Source organism: Grus americana, chromosome 8, assembly GCF_028858705.1.
Source record: "Grus americana isolate bGruAme1 chromosome 8, bGruAme1.mat, whole genome shotgun sequence".
NCBI lineage: Eukaryota > Metazoa > Chordata > Aves > Gruiformes > Gruidae > Grus > Grus americana.
Window position 1 is genome coordinate 25002543 of NC_072859.1, and position 23272 is coordinate 25025814.

At 63.8% G+C, this 23272-nt stretch overlaps 1 protein-coding gene across 1 annotated transcript; it reads right to left on the reverse strand.

Moving 5' to 3' along the window:
- Window positions 1-656: 656 nt before the first annotated feature.
- On the reverse strand, window positions 657-21575 carry PTCH2 (patched 2). Its single transcript, XM_054833619.1, is given in 27 exon segments — window positions 657-971; window positions 1083-1496; window positions 1666-1911; window positions 2341-2440; window positions 2711-2853; window positions 2984-3121; window positions 3680-3963; window positions 4523-4703; window positions 4793-4935; window positions 5188-5500; window positions 5584-5989; window positions 6121-6239; window positions 6316-6441; window positions 6530-6622; window positions 6747-6902; window positions 6983-7114; window positions 7350-7497; window positions 7782-7903; window positions 8005-8200; window positions 10140-10231; window positions 10452-10521; window positions 10641-10830; window positions 20765-20957; window positions 21283-21381; window positions 21383-21438; window positions 21441-21503; window positions 21506-21575. Coding segments are annotated over 26 exon segments (4293 nt in total). The 3' UTR covers window positions 657-971.
- Window positions 21576-23272: the final 1697 nt, after the last annotated feature.

The window sequence follows — 23272 nt, forward strand, 5'->3', positions numbered from 1 at the left end:
GCACAGCAAGGACCACCCCAAGGACCCCCCCCAAAAAAAAAACCAAACACGTGCCTGTGCAGTGGGAGCAACAGGCTCCCTGGCTCTGCCACGGCACGTCCCCGATCTCCAGCCTTCCCGTGCTCGACGGTGCGGAAACTGCGGCACCGAGCAGCGCGTTGGAGGGGGTGAGCTGCCCGTGGCCACCCAGCACCCTGTGGAGCAGGGGGGGGCATGAACCAGATCTGTGCCCCCGTCTCGGGCTCCCGCTGCCTCCAGTGGGCAGCCCTGCACCGGCAAAGGGTCCGCCCCCTCCCTGCCTGCACCCTTGGGCAGCTGGGCGAGGCCATAGGCTGAGAAATAAATCTTTTAAAATAAGCTTAAAAATATATATCTCTCTATAGATAGTTTCCCTTTGCAATAAATAAAGGTGGGGGTGCCTGCCCCAGGCCTTGCCCACGGCACCCCAGGGCACGGCTGGCTCTGAGGCTGCCCCCTTATTGGGATGGGGGGCATCAGGGCACCCTGTTGGGGCACCCCAACTCATGGCCCGGGTGGGGGGGTCCCAGGAGGAGGTGACAGGGAGCAGGCAGTGACCCCGGGGGGGGGGGGGGGAGCTGGCAGGGGACCAAGCTTGCCTTGCCAGCAGCTCCAGAAACAGAGGGGGGGGGGGGGTTAGTGCTTCCATTTCTGGGGGGGGGGGGCAACAAGCCCGGGGCAGCCGGAACCCTGGGTGAGGGGATGTGGCACCATCGGCACAGCCCCGGGTGGGGGACATGCGGGCACGGCGTGGCCTGCACACAGCTTGCATAGAAGTGCCAGCCTGCCCTGCTGAGCCCCTTTGCAGGGGGTGCAGGGGAGCCGGTCCTCCTCGGCCGAGACTGGGGGGCATCGCCGCTCCGGCAATTAGCAGCACGATGCGGGCGAGCCCGCTCTGCACCCTCCTGTGCCCACCGGGCGCTGGGGAGATGCTCTGCCCAGGAGCCGGCAACCTGCAAAGAGAGAGAATGGAGCAGGTCAGCAGGGTTCCTCCAAACGCACCCCACACCCCCATGCCACTGTGCATGAGCCCCGGGGTAGGGTGCCCATGTCCCCACGCTCACCTAACACCGTGCGCCTGCCCCACGGCGTCCCAAGCTCTGCATCTCGAAGGTGTCGGGCACAGCAGTGCCGCCGGCACTGGGCACGCCAGGCTCCTCCAGGCAGTCCCGCTCACTGCTGGTGAAGCCCTCGGGGCCGAAGTTGGGGTAGGAGCCGGGCAGTGTAGGGTGCAGGGCCACCGTCACCGAAGCAGTGGCCGTGACGGTGGCGTAGCTGCCGACGGGACCCTGCAGGTGGGTGCTGTAGGTGGGCAGGGCTGCAGGGGGGGCTGGCCGGGTGCCCGGTGGACAGGGCTGCAGGTAATCTTGGGGTGGCACGGGGCACGGCTCCCCAAAGGGTAGGGGGGCTGTGGGCTGCGGGCCGGTAGCCTCCTTCTTTCCCTGGACTTCTGGGCTGTCCTTGTAGGGCTTCAGCACCTGGAGGGGGTTAAACAGCATGTGAGGGGCCCCAGCCACACTGAGAATCCCTCTGGGAACTCCACCAGGGTCACAAGGGATCCATGAGCCTGTCCCCTGGTTCTATCCGTGACCCTCTCCCAGGGGATGCTGGGGAGCCAGCAATGCCACAGCAGGCACAGACACTCACGGTGATGCGGGGGAAGCTGGGGTCCTTGCCAGCCTCCAGCAGGATGTGTGCCGGGGCAGGGGGCACGATGAAGGGTCCCCGGGGGCTGCCCTGCTCCACACCCTCTGCGTAGTGCTCCATGTCCGAGGGGTCAGGGAATGCGGCAGGCCAGGCTGGGGCACGCCGGACATACAGCCCCCCAGGGCCCAGGCACAGGGGCACTGGCTCCGGAGGGGGCAGACGGGGGCCATTATCCACCGGGGATGCCTGGGGAGAGAGAGGACAGTGTCAGAGGGACCGGGGACATGCAGGGATGGAGGAGCAGGGGGTGACAGGGAGTACGGAGTGATGTGAGAATGGGGCGAGGGCTGTGTGGGGTGAGGGAGATATGGGGTGAAGCAGGGATGGGGTGAAATGGGTCAGGGAGGGATGGGGGTAGTCCTGTGTGGGGTGAGGCAGGAGTGGGGTCATGCAGGTATGGGGCACATTGGATATGGGGCAGAGAAAGGATGGGGTAAAGCAGGGATGGTACAGAGTGAGGGGTGGGCTGAGGTGGGTACAGGGTGAGGTTGGGACTGGACAAGGCAAGAATGGGTATAGGGTGAAATGGGGACAGGGTGAGGGGCAATGCGGGATGAAGAGAGGTGGGTACAGGGTGGGGGAGGGACAGGGAGAAGCAGGACAGGGGTCTCATACCTCGGGGGGTGGCCCAATGACAGAGAGCAGGACGGGCAGCAGCACCAGCCCGTTGAGCAGCCCCAGCAGCGTCAGGATGGTGAGCACCGCAAAGAAGTACCTGGGGGGGCCACAGGCAGAGGGAGTAAGCGAGCATGGCCCCTGTGAACCCAGTCCCACCCAAACATGGCTTTCCACACCACACACCCCAGCCCCCCCATGCCTCTCCAGCCTCCACGCAAGATGGGGCGGGTGTCCCCAGCAAGACACATCCTCTCCAGCTGCCCCACATCCCCACCGCTAGCCAGGGGGGCTGCCATGCTCACCAGCCCCCTTTGCCAAAGCTTTTGGGGAGCAGCAAGCAGCTGGCTTATCCCCCTCCAGTACTCACCTCATGATGAAGTCAAACTCAGAGCCAGCCAACATGAGGACTCCCAGGAGGGTGGAGATGGCACCATCCATCACGGGGGCAAAGGTGTGCTCCAGTGCTGCGGCCGAGCGCACATTCCTGCTCCCTGCAGCCGTCAGGAAGCCCTGCATGAAATGGGGATGTCATGTGGGACTTGTCCCCATGTGCCACTCATGACGTGGCCAAGGGGGTGAGGGTGCCAGGGAGTGGGAATTGGGGTGCCCCATGGCTGGGCAGGGGTCTGCCTGTGCTCACCAGAGCCACGTGGACAGTGAACTCCACACCGATGCCCACTGAGGCGATGAGGATGACCACGGGGATGGCGCTTAGCTTGATGCCCATCAGCCCCATGATGCCAAACAGCTCCACTGCCATCATGGCCAGGATGGAGACCTGGGGGGCAATGAGGTCAGTAAGGGGTGGCTCTGACCAGCTGTCCCCTCTGTCCCTCTGCCTGGCATGCCTGATCCTACCCGTCCCTGTAGGGCAGCCTCACCTCATTGCCCCTTTTCCCTCTGTTTAGGGTGTCCCTCTGTCCCATCTATTGGCGGTGGCCCTCACCCTCCTCTGCATGGATGTCCCCAAACTCCTGTCCACTACACATTCCCTTCGTAAGGTGTGTCCCCGATCCCTCCATACAGGTCTGCCACTCACTGTCACTTCCATACATGTGTTCCCCTCACTCTCTTCTGCATGGATGTCCCCAGACTCCTGTCCTTTCCATATGTTCCCTTCATGAGTGATGTCCTCGATCCCTCCACACAGGTGTGCCTCACCCACTGCCACCTCCATATGGGTGTCCCTTCCACCCAGGGTGCACCTGACTACCCCATCCCCATGAAGCAGGTACCAGCAGGACGGGAGCAGGGCTGGATGTCCCTGTCCCCACCCATCAGGAGGGCAGCACAGCCGGTCACGCCCCCATGCCCACGCATCGGGGTGCGTACTCACGATGATGCCGGCTGTCCAGGGGTTGAGCAGCAGCAAGGCGCAGACAAGGAAGGTGCAGGCCAGCAGGATGCTGATGGCCAGCAGGAACCAGTGGCGCAGGCCGATGTACTGCTCCCAGAAGAGGAAGGGGTAGCCGCTGGGGTAGCTCAGCACCCCGTGGCGCTGGGCAGCCTCCCGGCAGATGGCCCGCACACTCTCAATCGCCTCCACGAAGTCGGCCGTGCGACGCAGACCGCTCAGGTAGAAGGGGAACTGGGCGAACTCCAGCGGCTGGGCTGCTGGAACTGGGGAGGAGAGCACGGGTAGTCTGGGGGTACGGGCAGCACGGGAGTGCAGGCAGCATGGGGGCACCCCAGCCACACCAGCCAGAGGGCAGCTCAGGCAGCCCGATGCCTGGCTGGGTACCACGGGGCTGGGTACCACACGGGGAGCAGACTGGGGGCAAGGAGGAGGGGGTTTCTCTGCCAGCAGGACGCTTGTGGGGTAGGGGGTGGCGGGGAGCAGGGGAATGCTTGTGGGGCAGAGGGGGGAACAGAGTAGAGGGGCTTTTTTTGCGGAGAGATGCTCGTGGGCTGGAGTCAGGGGTGTTGCTGCAGCAGGAGCGCAAAGGGCAGGGGCAGTGCGCAGTGGGACGCTCAGGGTGTGGGGTGCAGGGGGACAAGCGTGGGGCATGGGGAAGCAGGGCAGTTTCTCTACCAGAGGATGTGGACACGACAAGGGATGTTGGGGGTTTCTCTTCAGGGGGATGCTCGTGGGGCAGAAAAGGTGCAGGGAGTAGGGTCCTCTGCAGGGGGATGCCGGGGAGCAAGGGGGAGCCGCGGGGAGCCCACTGTGCTCACTCACTTCGCAGGTTCTCGCCCGTGGTGTCGTACTTGTCATGGATCCACTCGGGCGGTGGGGGGTAGAAGTTGGCCTGGGAGGCGGCGAAGCCCAGGGGGTCGTTGCTGGCCCACACCGTCAGGCAGATGTAAAAGGTGTCAGGGGGGATGATGCCGTTCTCATCCACCAGCCGCCGCGTGGTCAGCTACGGGGAGAGAGCACAAGCGGGCATGAGCAGGGCAGCGGGCACAGCGCTGTCCCCAGCCCCATCACTCCAGCCCCGTCCCCACGCACCTGATTGAAGTTGAAGGGCTCCTTCTTGTTGCCAGTCTGGATGAGGAGCTTGTACGCCAGCGCCCCGTCCTCAGAGCCATTGCGGTAGCTGTCATGGGTGATGCGCCCGGCTTGCCAGTCCCTGTCGAAGGTGGCCTGGAGCCCTGGGGACACAGCACGAGGGGTGAGCATCCCTTGGGGCACGCCACCCTGCATGGCATCCCGTGCACCCCTGGAAGCACAGTGCCAGCAGGGTGGCCATGCAGAAACCCCAGGTCTCAGCTGGGCATTGCTGGGCACCTTGGGGGCACCATGGGACCACCCCCCTCAGGGTGCCACACGCCAGGGAAGGCATTCCTAGGCCAGCGGAGAGGGCGCAGGTTTGGGAGGGCATGGGGAAGAGGAATGTCTCTCACCTCGCAGCCAGTCCTGGAAGTAGTGGAGCCACATCTTGGGTAGGTCTTGGTTGCCCTCCCGCACCACATACTTCACGGTGCTGAAGGCCTGGTGCAGGCTGAGCAGGGCAGCTTGGGCGCCCGGGTAATGGAAGCCACCCTTGGTGACGATGAACATGTTGTAGAAGGAGAAGTACTTGAACTGGGCCGAGATGAAGGCATGCGCCTTGGTGTCCCGCGGCACAATGTCCGTCAGGTAGAGACCGTCGTGCACCATGGTGGTGCCGTAGAGGCTCAGCCCCAGAAGTGCCAGGAACAGCACTGCCACCACTGCCTGCAGGGACAGTAGGGGGGGTCAGTCAGGGTCCGTGCCACCCACCTGCCTCAGATGGCACCCCCAGGCTGTCCCCACCTCACCTTAGTCCGGGTCCGCAGGAGCAGCGGGGCATACTTCTCCCGGGCAAAGTCGGCGAGGCTCCAGCGGCAGAAGGGCAGGGGGACGCACTCCCGCCCGCCCTTGGCCTCGTCCAGCTGGGCCAGCAGGTCCCGGGTGGAGCTGGACGGGGCGAAGACCTGCGAGCCCAGGGGGTCGGTGGGGGGCAGGAGGACGGCGGGCGAGGTGCACACCTGGGAGGTGGGCGGCAGGACGGTGACGACGTGGTGACCTGAGGGGTCGCACCGGGTGAATGCTTGCACAGTGGTGGTGATCTGGGTGCTGGTGGCCATGCTGGGGTGCCCATAAGGGGACGGGTGGCAGGCGTGGTTGTCGTTGGCGTCGGCGAGCTCCTGGGGTTGGATCTGGATGACCCGCGAGGAGCAAGGGCTGCAGGGATAGAGGAAAGGAGGAGAAAGGGAAGGAGGAGAAGATGTTGAGGGAGAGGAGCAGAGCCACCCCATGCTTCTGAGGGGGTACCCGTGGGTTCAGCCCCATCCCAGCCAGCCCAGTGCTGGTACCTGTAGAAGCAGCAGAGGATGTCGAGCCGGTGTTTCTCCCGGCGGTGCAGGTCCAGGCTCAGGATGGCAGGGAAGACGAATAGCACCATGGCAAAGTTGAACACCACAACCACCGCAGCCTGCAGGCAGGGGACATGTCAGAGCCAGGTCCGGTCACCCCTTCCCGCACCCCCCAGAGAGGGACCCCAGCCAAACCTGGAGGGAGAAGGCGCGCAGGGCAGGAATGGGCACCAGGGCTGCCATGAAGAAGGCAATCATGTTGCTGACAGAGGTGAGAGCCACGCTGGTCCCGGTGCGCTTCAGGCACTCGCCCGTCCGCTCCTGCGGGGACAGAGGGAGGGGGTGATGAGAGGTGTCGCAAGGAGGCAGGAGGGGGACAGGGAGCCCCTGAGCAGGGCTTGGCACTCACCTTGAAGGGGATGTGCTGGCTGGTCTCGGTGAAGGCGTGAGCCAAGAGGAACATGTCATCCACACCGATGCCGAGGGCCAGGAAGGGCAGGACCTGCCAGAGAGCAGCCGGCGTCAGTGGCGGGGACACGGCCACCGCCCAGGAGGGGACACAGCCACCCTGCAGCCCCCAGCATCCCACCAGCCCCGCGGTACCCGGCTCTTCCCCCAGCACATACCTGGGTGGTGGCTGCGTTGAAGGAGATGCCCAGCAGTGAGCAAAGCCCCAGGCCAGAGGCCACGGAGAGAGCCACAAGCAGGACCCCAGCCAGGCCCACGGCCCCTTGGGACTTGGAGCAGTCCCACCGCAGCATGGTGACACAGGCGTAGGCCAGCTGGAAGAGCACAGCGGGTTAGTGGGGACGGGGGGGGTGAGGGAGGGACAGTGGGGGACAGAAAGAAGGGGCACACGCACCATGAGGAGGTAGCCCCCAGCCACACGGATGGCGCTGACATCAGAGAAGGACTTCATGATGTCGTTGAGCGTGGTGGTGGAGAAAGCGTGGACACTCTGCGTGGCATTGGGTGGGATGGAGTCCTGTGCCAGCTGCCGGAGGTGCACCCCGTTAGAGGAGTCAGGACCCCCCCCACTCCCCAGTACACCCCCCCCTCCCAGAGCCACCCAGGGTGTCAGCATCACCACTGAGGGTCCCTAGGGACCCACCGGACCACAAGAGAGTGGTGCCAGAACCTATGGCCACATGAAAACCTGGGCGCAGGGGGATGCCACTCACAGGCTCACCCCTGCCCAGCTCCCCATGGGGGCTGTTCCCAGTGCCCACCTCCACGAATTTCCTCTGCCAGGCCTCCAGGATGGCACCCGCCTTCTCCTCGCTCCAGCTGATGTCATGGATCTCATAGTCATCCTTGAAGTGCTCAAAGAGCTGCCGGGGGCTCATGAGGAGGAACATGGTCTGCAGGGCCTCGGCACTGGGGAACAGGCACGCACCTCGCTGGGACCGGCTGCAGCACCCCAGGATGCAGGAATGGGTCCATCCCCCACCCCACAGCTCCCAGCCCCACTGTGCACACCCAGGAGAGGACCCAGGCATCCTGCCCCCCATCCCCCTCCTTGGTCTGAAGCACCGCCCCACTCACCAGCCCCATACACTCGCCAGCCTCACACGCTCTCCCCAAACTGTCCCCCGGGGGTGAGTACTGCGGCTGGGCCCCTGCGCCATGCCTGGGCACATCCGCACCGCAGCGGCTCTTACCGTAGCAGCTTGCCCTGGGAGTCTTTGGTTGTGCCACCTAAAATCAGCTCCTCCTGCCAGCGCATGAACTTCCTGGAGAAGCCGTGGCAGCCCCCCGAGAGCTCGGCCGGGATGTCGGGGCTCTGCGGGTGGAGGGGAGGTGTCAGGGATGCAGGACCGTGAGGCAGGCAGGAGAGCAGCAAGCCCCCACATCCCCTCCTGGTCCCCACGGGCTGTGACCCACCTGCTGGCTCTGCTTGTTGGGGGCACTGGGGGGGCACTGAGGGTCCCGGGGGTCCAGGCAGGGCCGCTCCATGTAAGCCTGCCCCACCTCTGCCTTATCCAGCAGCTCTTTGAAGCCTTCCAGGGACGTGAACTGCCCCAGCTCCTCCATCAGCTGCAGAGGGTCCAGGTTGCTCCACTGGATGTCTGGGCGGCCCCTGCGGAGAGAGAGAGAGAGGCACCGGGGTGATGGGGGATGCCGAAACCCACCAGCAGTACCACCACCACCCCATCCCATGCATGGGGCTGTGCCTGCGGGCCCCATGAGTGCCCTCAAAGGCCGGGTGTGAAGATGCAGAGGAGCAGCATCAGTACCTAGCGCATCCCCTACCCCCTCCCAGGCACGTCTGCAGCATCCCCCGTGCCCCGCATGGCGCAGCGGGCCGTGCCCCAAGTCAAGTAGCGTGCCTGATCCTGTTAGGCTGGGACAAAGCAAGGGGAGCCGGCCCCACCGCCTGGCCCCGCTTTGTGCGAGCAGTCAGGCCGATTACAGCCCGCGGGCTAACATCTTGATAGAGGGGAGCAGGCAGGCAAGGGCTCCCGGCATCTCCTCCGGCCCTTCCTGCTATTGCCCCCCAAGCTGGAGGTTTCGGGGCTCAGCAGAGGCTCTGGGGGCTCAGGATGGTGCTGGGAGCTAGGCGTAGGTCCTTGGAGGTCCAGCGGGACCCCTTGGGACTTGGGTACCTGGGAAAAGGGGCTTTTCCATTGCCTGTGGATGCTCTGCTCCCTCCATCCCAGCCTGGGGTGCGGGGGCCAGCTCCCAGCCTCACTCAGCTTCTTTTTTAAGACAGAAAGGACACACAAAAAAGCCAATAACCCAACCCAGAGCTCCAAAGAGGGGAAGAAAAAGCCCAGAGCAAGTGTGGGCTCTGGGGAGAAACGCAGCCTAATAATTCATGAAGGCTGGCTGGGCCGGAGCCGGCCGCTCGAGATTCCCACATACCAACTGGAGCTGCTGCTGCTTCCAAAGAGAGCCCCTTTTATCTGCTTTCGCTTGCTTCACTGAGCCAGGGCAAATCCTTTTGTCTTTCCATAGATTGCCGCTCTTTGTTCTCCCTGCTCCCGCCCCCCTCACCCCTCCACGTTAAAAAGGGGGACAAGTCCCCATGGGCTGGCCGCGCTCAGCCGGGGTGTCCGCCTGGGCACCCGGCTCACCCGGCTGCGAGGAGAGATGGGTCCCACCACTGCTGCAGGTGCCACCCTGCCAGCCACATACCCCAGCACCAGGATGCTGCCCACCCCGGCGACCGATGCCACCAACATCCCACTTGGCATGGCCACCCCAGTCCCACTCGCTCCCGCTCCCAGCTGCTCCCCAAGCTGGGATGGGGAGAATCTGAGGTTTTGGGGGTCTAAAGCCAGTCCCCCAGTCCTGGCTGGGGATGCTGCAGCCCCTTCCCCCTCCTCCTGTCCGGCAGCAGCCTGAATAAGGCCACTATTTCATCTGTTTGGCAAGGGGCAGCTTTCAGAGCAGCATTAGCATGAGAAAGCGCGGGGCTGCGTTTGCTGACAATGCACAAGCCGCCCCAGCTCTCCCGGACAAACACACACGTAAACAGAAGGAATGTGGGGGGGGGGCTCCCTCCACCCAGCCCAGGGTCCCCAGCCCCACCACCGCGGTGCAGGGAGCTAGCCGGGAGTCACCCGCCACCCACCCCGGGGACTCTGCGTCCTCTGTGTCCCTGGGCGCAGCTCAGGAATATGGGTGCCTCCTCACCATCGTGGCACCCACAAAGTGCTGGAGGGAGGGAGCAGACCCCTGGGACCTGCCTGCAGCACAGCCTCTGTCCCCACGTCCCCATCCCTGGCTGGTCTGAGGGCATGGCAGGGATGGGCAGCTCCTGCCTGTGGGCTGCAGCACCCACCAGCTCTGCTGGTGTCACCGAGGCCAGGGACTTGTCCCTGGGGTGCTGACCCAATAGGACAAGCAATGGTGGTGGGACCATCCTGAGGCCAAATGGGACAAGCAGCAGCTCCGAGGGATCAGGGCAGCAGGGCCAGGCTGAAAGGGGAGGACAAGCACAGCCCCTTGGCAGCCCCCCCCCCCCCTGCTCCCACCCTTCGCCCCCGTGCCCCAGGACAGCCCCTTGCACTCACGGGAGGTAGGCTGAGCCTCCCTGCAGCTTGGCGCCTTCCCAGAAGCAATCCAGTGGTGTCAGAATCACGCAGGGGAACAGCTTCTCTATCATCTGTGGGAGGAGGAGATGTGAGGGGTCAGCAAGGATGGATCAGGCCCCCCGCCCCGGCTCCCCTCCCAGCCCTGCTGGGCTGTCCCAACCTGCACCCTCCCGTGTGGAGCTGGTGGTACCTTTGCAGCAGCTGGGGCTGGCAAGTCTCATCCCTGCCCATTTCTTGGGGGACTGATCCCTGGGGGGGATCCCCGTGGGCCACGCTGTGCCCAGCACTCACCCTCTCAATCATGCCATTCTCAATGATGGGGACACCCGACTTGTAGCAGATCTTGTTCAAATCCCACGATCTGGAAAGGCAAAAGGAGGAGCTGAGGATGGGCATCATCCCGCAGGGGACACGGCAAGGGTGGGAGGACATGCAGGATACAGCAGGGATCCCCTTTCCCCCATCCGGAGCCAGACTCACTTTCCGTACAGCGAGACTTGGACTTTGCTGGCGGCCAGGGCCGCCTCGAGGTGGAGCTGCAGGGCCTCCTGCGTCAGGATGTTCTCCCCATCCTGCTTTGGGGTCTGGATCAACATTTGGGAGGTGTAGATGGACTCCTCACCCAGCTTCTCCTTGGTGTAGCGTAGCTCCTGGCTCACCCGGCTGCCCGCTGCAGAGAGGACCGTGATGTGCCCTGTCAGTGCCCATCCCCAACCACTGCATTCTCTGGGTGCTCACGCCCAGGGGACCTGAGCGGGCAGCACCCCAGCCCACACCAGACCAGGCATCCCCCTTCCAACCGACGCAGAGTGGCTCATTGACTTTGTATTCCCTGGAAAATCCCCATGGACAGACAGCTGGTGAAGCCGATGGGACGCATTCTGACCGCTCTCACTCATGTGCTACAGATACCCAGCGCAACCAGTCCCCAACACAGCAAGCAAAACTGGGGATACCCCACCCCGTCCCTGCCTGGCTGCTCCCTGGCACCCTAAGGCAGGCAGCGTTTTGGCCAGAGGTTCAATGTAGGGAGAAGCAGGCACCCCCAAGTCGCTGCAGGTGCAGGCTGCCCCAGGAGGGGTTTGGGGACAGGGGAGGCACATGGTGCTGGGGAGTTCCACAGGAACCCCTCTTGCCCCCACTGAGGCTCCAAGATCTGTCCCCCAACGGCAGTGGGAGAGCTCCGAGCATGACAGGACAGAGGTTTCTGGGAGGAGCCACTGACTTCATTTGCAGAAGACACATCACCCCCCCTGCCAGCGCAACCAGGACTGCGATCGATCGAACCCTGAGTGGCCTTTTGCATGGTGGAGCACCGTCCCAGGGACAGCCATCCCTTTTCCCATCAAACGAGGGGCTCCCATCCCTCTTGGCACAGCAAAGGAGGAACACCACAGCCCGGAGGAGGGTGGGAGGCTGAGCCTGAGACCCCCAAGTGCAACACCCAGCCTCTCTACTCCCAGAGCCCTGCCCGGGGCAGGGAGGGGGGATACTGCATGTAGCCCCCCCGCCAGTGCCAGCCGCCAGGGATGCCCCAGGGTGCCCAGCGTTGGGTGCATCCCAAGGCAGCGCTGCTGGCAGGGGGGAGGTCGGCTCCTACCCAGCCCCGGGTGCCGGGGAAGGGGGGGGGTGTGTGGCAGGATTCATCCGTGCTGGGACGCTCCCTCAGCAAGAGGCGGGGCCCCGGCGGGCCTGGCCCCCCGCCAGCGCCAAGGAGGCCGGAGCGAGACCGCAAATAGGGAGCAGAATCTTCCCTTTTAATGACTTATTATATGGGTTGGTGTTTTTTGGTTTGGGTTTTGTTTTTTTTTTTCCCCCGCTTTTTGGGAACGGGGAGGGGGAAGCGTCTTTATTGTTCCTGGCTGGGCCGGGGAGCAGCTGGTGTCCATCAGATGCCAGTTGGGATGGAGGTTGTGCCAGGGCAGGGGAGGGGGGGGACACGGCCGCGGCCTTTGTGTGTGTGTCAGAGGGGACGAAGACACAGCGAGGGTGGGTGGGTGTCACGGGACACGGACACACACACCCCCACGCACACACACCCCCGTCCCCTCCCCGGCAGGCTGGGAGGTCGGGCAGGAGGTGCGCCGAGCTGCTCTGATTTCAGCCGCGCCACCCACGCCGAACCCGGGCGGGTGGTGGGACACGGCGATGGCCGGGGGCGGGGGGGGGGCGCCCAGCATCGCCGCCACTCCCGGGGGAACGCGTCCCGCTGCGCCCCGCGGGCATCTCCGCCCAGCACGGCCGCGGGAGGAGCTGCACATCTGCAAGAGTGGAATGGGGGGGGGACCCCCCCCAAAAAATTAAAGAAAAAAAAAAAAGATAAAAAGCCGTCCCTTGTAATTAGTGTTAATTTGGAACAGGGCACTGCGAGCCGTCAGCAAGCTTCAAAGGCCGTGAGGAAGCCTCAAATTCCAACACCCTAATTAACCAAAGAGCAACATGAAAAGACAAGGCAGCGCACACAGGGCTGCCAAGGACACTTCAAACGGGCGCGCGCCCGCCGGCCGGCCCGGGGCCGGGAGCGGGGTGAGACGCCCCACGCCGCACGCAGCCCCCCGGCCCGGGGAGGGGGCTGGGGGGTGCCCCGACACCAACAATGAGCACGTTAATGAGGAACCGTATGTAAATTCTTTTTTTTTTTTTTTTTTAATTCCAATTAACAAAGGGAGCCCTTGGCTTTTTCATGCAAAGGGCCCTCTGGTTCCAATCAGGCGCCCCGGTCCTGCTTATTAACAGCCCGCTCTGCTCCCCAGAGGGGGTTGGCTTCACCCCCCGGACCCCCAGGCTGAGCAAAGTGACCCCAACGCCCCTAAAAACCCCACAGCGGGGCCTGGGGGCAGGACGGTCCCCGGAGGCAGCTGTGCCTTGTGCGAGCATCCTCCCCAGGATGGGCACCGCTTCTGGGTACCACTGGCTGGGGGGGGGGGGGAGTGTGTGTATGTGTCACGGGGGTCTGTCAGGGGGTGCAGGCACACAGCAGTGTGGGCTGGAGGGTGGATGGGACCCCATGCCCACCCACACCCCAAACACCCGGGGTAAAGAGCAGTCTCCCACTGTGCCCAAGGGGGGAGGGCATGGGGGACGGGGAGGGGACAGGGTCCCCGGCAGTGAGGGTGGCTGCGTGTGCAGCTGCCTCCCGCCTGCGGGCCATGCCGGGGGAGCCCTCCCCGTAATTACAGCATCCGCCACAAAATTACAGAGCAGGGCGGGAGCCTCCCTGCCCCTTTCCCGGCCACCCTGCCTGAGCTGTCCCACCACCACCGTTCCCCAAACCCTTCTGGCACAGGACCCATAGCCACGGGGCTGCAGCCAACTCACCCTTGCCCAGTGGGACCGGCTTGTGCCCTCGGCTGCCCCAGTGGGTGCCAGCCCCCCCACACCCTCCAGCCACGGGCAGCCCCAGGCTGGGGTGAGAAAGGGGTTGCTCATGCTCCCAGCCCGGACAGAGCCCCTGCCCTAGAAGGGGTCTGACCCAAGCTTACCCCACATGTCCCAGGGGCTGCCAGCATCCCCCAGACTCAGCTCAGAGGGCTTGGGGTCAGAGGAGCCCATGCCAGGTCCTGCTGCTCCTGGCACAGCTGCAAGCCCCCCAGCACAGGGCTTACTCCCACACAGCCACCCTACCTGGCATGACAGCAAGGGGACATCCTGGCATGCTCACCCAGCACAGCAGGTGGGCAAACCCCACAGGAGCCCTGTCCCCAAGAGCCCACGGGCGGGGGACAGTGGGCTGAGTGTGCCAGGGCAGCGTGCCCAGGTGGCACTGGGAGGGCAGTGGGTCAGGGCAGGCTGCCAGCCCCACACCAAACCCTGTCTGTCTGGCAAGGGCAGAGGGGCCAGAGGTGAGGGAGGGCCATGGGAGGTGCTGGAGGCTGTGGAGACACACCAGTGTCCCCCTCCAGGAGAAGCATGCTGCTGCAAGGACCACTCTGTGTACTCCCAGGGTGGGTGGATGGAGGCTGTGGTTAACAGCAGTGCCACTGCTCTGCAGATGGGACATGGGCACTGGCAGCAGCTGTCACCACCACTTGGGTGACACAAGTGGGACAGGGTTGCAGGGAGGGAGCACGCCTGGGTATATATCCTTGGCTGGCCTCCAAAAGTCAGGCCCTGTCCTCCTGCCTGGTGTAATGGGGGCTATGTGGTGTGGTGACAATTGTGTTGAGTCCCCCATTCAGCTGATGCATGGGGGATGCTGCAGCCCTGACCCCAGCAAGCTAAAAGCTGCAGGCAGTAAGGGGGAAATCCCCTGGGGAGCAGCCCCCTTTCCACAGCACAACATTCCAATGCCAGGGCTAGAAACTCTCACTCAAGTCCACAGCTGGAAGGGGGAACAAGGTCATGCTGAGATCCCCTGGGCAGAAGCCATCTGCCATGGGGAACCCCCCTGTCTGCAGCACCCCCCCACTGCAGCAAGGGGCACCCACAGGGGCCAACACTGGACTGGAGCCATCCCACATCCCAGACTGAGTGCATCCCACTGGCAGATATGCCCACCCCTGGGTGATTAAAGCCCCCAGGGGCATCAGAGAGATGTCAGCACCTTCCTGCATCCCATGCGCCATCCCAAGGCACCGCCCCGAGCATCCCTTGGCCGACCGCTTCCCCGTGCCGAGCAGCGCGCAAGCCAGAGGCCACCTTCAAAGTGTTGTGGGGCGGATTAGCTGGATTAGGGAGGCAGTGAAAGGACCCATGCTGCTCCGGAGGAAGTCTCGCCCAGGGCACGCTGAAAGAGCCATTTTTACCTGTCCCGGCCGCTACCGCCAGCCTCGCCAAAAGCCCTGCAGCCCCGTCCTGTCAAAACACGTCCTCCCGGCCCCATTCACCCCATGGTGTGGCCAGCCCAGGGGAAGGGGGGGGTAGGTGGGTGGCAGATGGGTGTCCCCAGCAACGCTGAGGGATGAACAAGGGCTTGCTGCTGCCCTGGCACCTCCGATCAGACCCAGCCCCACCAAAGTGGCTCCCACCACCCAGCTAAGTCAAGAGGGGAGGCAGAAGAGGGGGATGCCTTCAAAAAGCCAGCAGTGGAGGGGCTGAAAGGGCCCATTTGGGGCCAGCTCCCCAGCCGTCAGCCCTGGCCAAACCCTTTTGTTTAATGGCGAAGCTAAATTAATGTCTTTATTACCCCAAATCATGGGGCAGCGGTTCCCAGCGTAGGGAGGGGGGTCAGCTGGGAGCTCGCACCGCCCTGGCCGGCACCAAGGGGACAGCACGACCCCCGAAAAAGAGGGGGGGAAAAAAAAGGGGGAGAGGGGATTCAGTTGGGAACTATTCACGGCTAAGACTCCTGTCAGCATTGACATAAATTTCCACTGGTGTTGGCATTTAGGCATTTGCCATTTCCATATGTATAGGGCTGCCTGTACTAATTATGCTAATCACCCCCTCTGTTGGCTGCTGTGAAAAATGGCCACATTAGGCACTCCACTGCTTGCTAATGTCACTTAATGTGTGGTTGAAACATACATTCATCCCCCTCTGAATGGTGAAATTTTTCCACATTGCTGGCTTCATTCAGGCAAGAAATGAATTTTTTGAACTCAGACCACTTTTCCAGGCCTGAGGGAGAGGCAGATAATAAAACCCTCTTCTCGGGCCCTGGCGCTGCCCCCTCCCAGTCACCAAATAACATTTAAAACGCAAAAAAGAGCCCCCTCCCTAAGTCCGTGGATATGTCTAAGTTTAAAAAAAAAAACCTCAAACCAAAACATTACTTTCTAGGAAATAAAAAAATATGTAAGTCAAAAAGCAAAGCAAAATGGATAGGAACAGATAAGCCACAGCCATCTGTAAAGAGTCACCCAATCTTTTTGGGTTAATTAGCAAAATTTTCCAGCCCAAAAAAGCTGACCGAGCTGTCAAAGAAGGGAAAAGGAAAAGCAAGAGGTTTCACGCTTGCCTCCCAAAGATAAATAAAGGTGAACTGCCTGCGCCCCATCTTTGGGTGGGCGGGGGCTGCTGGGTGACACCCCCCCCCCCCCCCCAGAAGAAAGGTCCTTTCAGAGCCAGCTGGGGCTGTGAGGGAGAAGGTGCATTGGAGCAGAGGGCAGATCCAGGCAGGTTTTTGGGATACCAGAGACCACAGCACCCCGTGGCAGCAACGTCCCAGCTGCACCTCGCTCCTCCAGGCCCCTGAGGATGTGGGCACAGGGTCCCCAAGGATGCCCAGACCTTGCATACAGAGAGGACTGCAGGGTCCCAAAGGAAAAGTCCCACCAGGATGGGCAGGAGGGTCCCCAGGGCAGTACTGGGGAACCCAGGCTGCCCCTTCCCTCCTCATGGGGCAATACCTGCGTCACTGCACGCCGAGAAGAGCGGAGACCCTGTCCCCACAGGATGCCCATCTGGGGACAGAATGAGGACGTGGCAGCCTGGGAGCCGCCCTTCAGGCACGAGTCTGGCTGAGGCCAGATCCCGGCAGGCGTCTCGCTGCCCTGGCCACAGGGACAAGCTGCCATCAGAGCCCCCCATGCTGTCAGCACCAGCCCCTTGCAGCCCCCCAGACTTCACCCGCTCCTTTCTCAGATCCTGTGCCAACATCTCACCCAACAAAACCCACCTGCTGGCAGCAACAAGACCACCCACCTCTCCCCATGCCCACCCAGGAATGGCCACAGCATCCCATTTCCCCCACCACAGCTGCTGCCCCTCACTCCCCCATGGGTCCCACCACGCACAGTGGGGACAGGGGGTGGGAAGAGGGGCCACACGGACAGTCTCCCCAGGGCAGAGGCAGGGTGGGGAGGACATTCAATCCCCATCCTTGGCTTTCCAACCCTCAATACCCCTCTTTCTGCAAAGACAGAGCCAGACAGGGTCCTCTCTCCCACTTGCCCCTGGAGACCCCAGGCTGCACCCCAGCCCTGCCCTGGGTGCTGGGGAAGGGACACCTGTGCCAAGTCCTGTTGCAGAGGACAAGGAAGGACAAAAGCTCTTGCCAAGGGGGTTGGGGGGGGTCTTGGCTTCATGCCCCAACCTGGGAATAAGGCAGTAAATTCCCCTCACCCCCACACCACACATCCCATTTCATCCCACTGGCACATGTGGGGTGTCCCTGACCCCTCCAGGAAAGGGACAGGGTCTTCTCTGGGGAGACTTGGCAGCTCTGAGAGCGCGACGGCTGCGCGGGGCGCTCGGCTGTTCCAGTTAGAAATTAACCCGGCCTTCCTTTGAACCAGCCCTTGGCGCTATAAATCAGGCAGACCCATTCACCACCCAGGGCTCTGCCTGCCCGGAGCTCACCGCCCCGGCCCCTCGGCCCTACAGACGCCCTGGGAGAGCCGGGAACAGCTGCCAGGTGTCTAGAGGTAACTCAACACTCGCCGCTAGCCAGGATTTCAAAGCCTCCGAGTGGCTAATTGCTTCAGAGGAGCCTAATTGAACATTTCCACAGTCGAGTCCAATTTATGGGGTGACACAGCCTCCTTCCATCTCCCAAACAGGGATGCAGGTCAGGCGTAACCCCAGAACACCACAAGCAACCCCAGCCAGCCCACGGGGCTGAGGACACCCCCTGAACTGGGACAGGGGACCTTGCACTTTCCCACGGTGGCTGGGGACTTGCCACCAGCGTGGCCCCAGCACTGACCCCAGCCATGGGGCCAAAGCAGGGCTGCCCACCCTATTCCCCTGGAGAGGGGTGGGGGAAAGACACAGAGAGCAGCAGAGGGCCCCTGTGGGAAGCAGCTCCCTTCCCTCCCCTGCCCACCAGGTCTCCAGCTCCCAGAGGGCTGAGCTCAGCCTGTAGCAGGGACAGCCCAGCACGGGGTCACGCTCTGCTCCTGTGGGGTTGGGACCTCATCTGGGTGAGGTGGTCTGGGTTGCAGTGTCACTAACCCACATCCGTCAGCCTGGCTAGGCAGAGGCAGATGATCAGGTACAGACCAGCTTCAGGGGGTCATCAGAGGCTTCCTGGAACCCTCAGCCACACTGCCTCTGAGCTGGGAGAATCAGCCAGGACCTACCAGTCCAAGATGATGGGATCAGGACTCCCCACACACATACCCTGCCCCTTGAACACCCCATGGTGCTGCCTCAGGGCTGGGATGGACCATGCTCCTGCAAACATCTCCCCACACATATGCAGATAGGGCAGGAGCCAGGGTCCTCCCAGCACCTTGGGGATCCCAAGGCTTTAGGGACAGGCTGATGCGGGCACCCAGATTTGCTAGCCCAGCAGGGAGGGCTGCACTGCCTTGACCTGGTATGGCAGTACCAGGCTTGCTGCAGAGGGACACACACACCAGCCACCCTGTCACACACCCAAAGGACAGGAGAAAGCAGTGGGTGGGAGAATCCAGAAGCGGCTTAAAGGGCTCAGGATTCAACCACAGCCTAGGAAACCACATCCTGCTCCCCAGGTCTTCCTGTCCCCCAGTAATGCACATCCCCACACCAGGATGGGGTCTAGAGATCAGGGAGGGCTAAGTACACCCAAGAACACCAGGGGATGTTTTGATCTTGACAGAAAGTCGAGAAGCAGAGGCCAGCAGAGAGGCAAGGACTCATGGATGGTTACGGGGAAAGGAGGCAGTCCCATAGCCAATACACAAAACTGAAAGAGCCGCAGCAAACTTTCCACGTCCTGACCCATGCATGCCCATCGGGGACCTGCAGGACTAAAGCCACCCCAGCCACATCATCCTTGGCAGTCACAGGTAGTGCCAATACCTGAGGACAGCCTTCCTGAGCATGCTGAGGCCCTGCCACCCAAGCACAGAGGGGTCTGCCCCAAGTACATGCTCTCAGGGAAGAGCCCTTCCAGGAAGGCCAAGGGGGGGGGGGGTGCGGTGCCAAGCAGCACCCCACAGAGCACCACCAGCACTGCTCACCATCCACACCCCAGAGCAGGGGCTGCGTGCAGACCCCAGTGCACCCATCACCTGGGAAGGGGCAGGACACCCCAGGTCAGCCATGTTTCACTGTGGGGTTAAAAAAAAACCCGAAAACACACCAAACCACAAACCAGCTCCCAACACCAAAGATGACGCCCTGGCCACAGGAGAGAGCCAGTTCCTCAGAGAGGCCCCCAGCACCCATGTTACAGCCGTACCCAAGTGTGGGGGAAATATCCCCCAACAGCAGCCGCAGTCCCTCCTGGCCATACCCACACAAGTAGGGAAGCATAGTGGGGTGCAGAGCATGTGTGCAAGAAAGAACAGGTCTCTGGGCACTTCCAGCCATCCCCAGGCTTGGCCCCTTCCCCATCCCACTCTCCACCCTGATGTGCCACAAGTCCTGTTCCCCCCACAACAGGAACAGCCACTTCCCTGGCTCTGGCCACAGTTGCACAAAATGCCAACTCCTTACAACCCCAAAAGCACAATAAAAGTCCAATGGAGCTGGAGCCACAACCCAGAGCAAGGGAACCACAGAGGGAGCGTGTCCCTCCTCCAGCAGCCACCGCTTAGGCGCCGACTGGACCAGGAGGTATCACTGGATCTCTCTGCTACGTGTTGCAAAAGAAAGGGGTGATGGAGACGAGATCTGGGAGGGGGGGACACAACACAACAAACACCCCTCGGATGTGGGGAGCAGGTGGGAGAACCAGGCATTCCTGGGCAGGGGTGCATGCGTGCATCTGTGTGCGAGCAGCGAGGGAGCACAGGGCCTTTTTTTTTTTAAATAAAAAAAAAAAGGGGGTGGGAGAGCAAAGTTGCTTCTATTGTTGAACCAAATCCAAGAGTAGCTGAGGACCACACAGGGAGCGGGGCGTGGGGGAGGAGGCAGCGCTCCCGCACAAAGATGGCTGACACCCCTCCGCTGAGCAACATCTGCCCCTGCACAGCACCCCGCCGGGGACCCCAGGCTGGGCGACCCCCCCCGCCCCGGCTAGGGTCTGGCAGGGAAGGGGGGTGTGAGATGCGGGGTGCTGCCCCCCCCCCCTCCCGGAACCCCCAAAGCAGGAGGGAGATGCAGGGAAAGCAAATACCAGCACCGGGGAGCAGAGCGGAGCTGCAGGGAGAGCAGAGAGAAAATCCACGCTGAAGTTATTAATAACAAAGGAGGGGGATCAGCCACTTCCACTCGGAAACGGGGATTTGCTCCTGCCTGACCCTGCCTGCTCCTCCATCCCCGCCAGGCAGGGGTCCTGAGCCGGGACCGGCAGCCTCGCGGCGCTGACTCTGCCCCGGTACGAGGCTGCGACGGCTCCCGGGGGCTCTTCCCGCGGGGAAAGAGCCCGGCGACGGGAGAGCGGCACCGCGGGAAGGGAGTACCCACGCGTGGGGACACGCGCGCTCAGCCGGCGCCAAACACCATCCCCACCGCATGTGTCCGCTCGTGCGGGGACGCGACCGCACCTCCGCGCGGGGACCCTCGCCGGGACACGCGTGGGGGTCCCTTTGCAACTCAGCACCACGCACCCCGCGCGAGACACAGCCCGAGCGGCCGCGCAGACGGGACCTCCGCTCGCGGGCATCCACGGCCCCGTCCTCCGCGATCCCGCACGCAGGAATCCCGGCGGCATCCTCCTCCCGCCCCGCTCCCGCGCTGTCACCTGCCTCCGGGCCAGCCCCGCACCTCCGCACCCCGCGGGGGAACAAAGCCGCGGCCGGGAGCGGGACCGTTCCCACGGGCGAGAGAACCCGTGGGGCCGCGCTTACCTTCCACCCAGAGGTGCTCGATGTCGGTCTCGATGGAGGCCACCCGCAGCCCCACGGCCAACGCCCCGAACACCAGCAGCCCCACGAAGAGCACCTTCCCGCAGTGCCGCTGGATCCGGCAGCCCAGGGCGAAGAGCAGCGCCTGAAAGCGGGCCCGCAACCACAGCGGGGCCCTCTGGCCCACGGCCCTGCCCTGTGGAGAGGGCGAGGATCAGGCTGGGAGCGAATAAGGGGAGCCCCTGCCCGGGGGGGAGGATCCCGCAGCGGGGCAGGATGCCCACGGCGGCCACGCTCCGTGAGCTGTGGAGCGGGGCCGGGACCCCTCCAGCACCCGCGATGCCGGCGGCCCCCAGCCGGGGAGAGCGCGGCTCCCCGAGCCGGGGGACACGGGGGTACCCCCACCCGCTGCCGCGCTTCCCCCCCCCCCCCCGGGCTCCTCCGCCTTCCCTCCGCGCAGCCCGAGCTCCCCCCTCCCGACCCGGAGTCCCCCGCGGGATCGGGCGATGCTCGCCCCTTACCTCGGGCAGCGGCTTGCGGTGGGCGGCGCGGAGCGGCGGCGGCGCGGAGCGGGGGGGCTCGGCCGGCATGGCGGGGCGACTGGCGGGGCTGGGCACCCCCCGTTATGTGGGGCCGAGCGCGGCGGCCCCCATGCGCGCGGCGGGGCCGGTGGTGCCGGTAGCGGGGCCGGTGCGGAGGGCTGTGTGCCGCCGGCCGCCCGCCGCGCCTCTAAAGGGGAGGCGGGGGCGGGGGGCGCCGGGGCCGCGCCGCCGCCGCCGCTCCCATTGGCCGCCGCCGCCGCGGCAGCGCCCATCGCCGCTGCTAGGCAACGGCGCGCCCGCCGCCGGCGGCCACACACGGCGGCTTCCCCCCCCTTCCCCGTCCGCCCGCCCGCCCCCCCGCCCCGCACGGCCCGGCCCGGCCCCGCCGCGGGGGGGAGCGCGGCGGCGGCGGCACCGGGGGCGGCCCGGTCCGGCCCGCCCCGCCCGCGGGCAACGGCACCCCCCCCCCGCGCCCGGGGCTGCCCCCCTACCTCCCGCCCCGGGACCGGCAGCCCCCCCCACAGACGCCCCCAGAGATGGCCAGGTCCCCCTCCTCAGCCGTAGAGCAGGGGTGGGCACCCCCCCCACTGTCACTCCCGGGGGCGGGCATCCCCCGCAGCAAACCCCAAGGGATAGGCACCCCCGTACAAACCCTATCTGCAGGGCGTCCCCCCCACAGCCACCACCGAGGATGGGCATCCCCCTGTAACCGCCCCCCCTAAAGGTAGGCAGCCCCCCCATAGCTATCGCCCAAGGATAGACAACACCCCACACCAGGGCATCCCCCCATAGTCACCCCCAGGAATGGACATCCTTCTCCCACAGCTATCCCACAAGGGTAGGCAGCCCCCTGGAGCTGCCCCACAGGATGGGCACCCCTCTCAAGGACATCCCCAGGGCAGGGTGTGCCCCCACAGCCTCTCCCGAGGATGGACATCCCCCATAGCTATCCTCCTCGGTCCAGGCATTCCCCTCATGCCCCCCCCCCAGTGCCAGGCAGACCCCCGATAGCCACCCAAAGGGCCAGGTATCCCCTCCAGGGCCAGGCATCTCCTCATACCGCTTCCCAAGGGATAGGCAGCCCTCCTAAGGGCCGGATATCCCCCAATGCCCACCCCCAAGGGCTGGGCAGCCCCCTCTGTAGCCACCTCAAGGGACTGGCAGCCCCCTCCCAGAGTCCGCGCACCTTTCCTTTAGCCACCCCAAGGGTTGGGCATCCCCCCTTCTGGGGCCTGATGTCCTCCACCGAAGGACAGGTATCCCCCCAATGCCTTTTCCCAAGAATAAACCACCACCCCCCAAGACCAGGGTGTCCCCCCACCCTCAGTGCTGGTTGCCTTCCCCAGGGGCCAGATATTCCCCCAGTGCCATGATGGGGGGCAGAAAGACACCTCGCTCTTTGGGTGTGCCCACAAGTGCTACCCCATCCCCTGCCATGGGAAGCCAAGCTCAACACCCCAAGGCTGGAGGCAGGGGGGCACAGAAACCCCATCCATGGGGCAGGGGGCTGGCAAGAGGGCCAGGGATAAATGCCACCAATAATTTGTGGGGTAATTAGGATTATTTCTCTGCTCATTTTACACCCTTCTGGGGTCTTCATTGGACAGATCTGGTGCTGCTCCCACTGGGAACGGTGCCCTGAGGAGCTGCTAAGGGCACCCAGGGGTGTCATGAAGCAGCACCCACCCCACATGTATCCCCTACCCCAGTCCCCTGGAGCAATGATGGTGATGCTCATCCTGGTGCCTCCATACTGGCCAAAAATGGGGGAATCCCCAAGAAATAACCTGAGTTCCTCGGGCAGCTCCACTGTGCTGCCTGGCCATGGCCCCCGCCAGCCCGACTGCTAACGCCGAGTTCTCCTGGGCCTTAGCGGCACGTAAAGGGTTTCTCCCTCGTCCGGCGATAGGCCTGTAGCATCTGGCGTGTCCCCAAATACAGAAGGGAAACGGCTATTCAGCACTTCTAC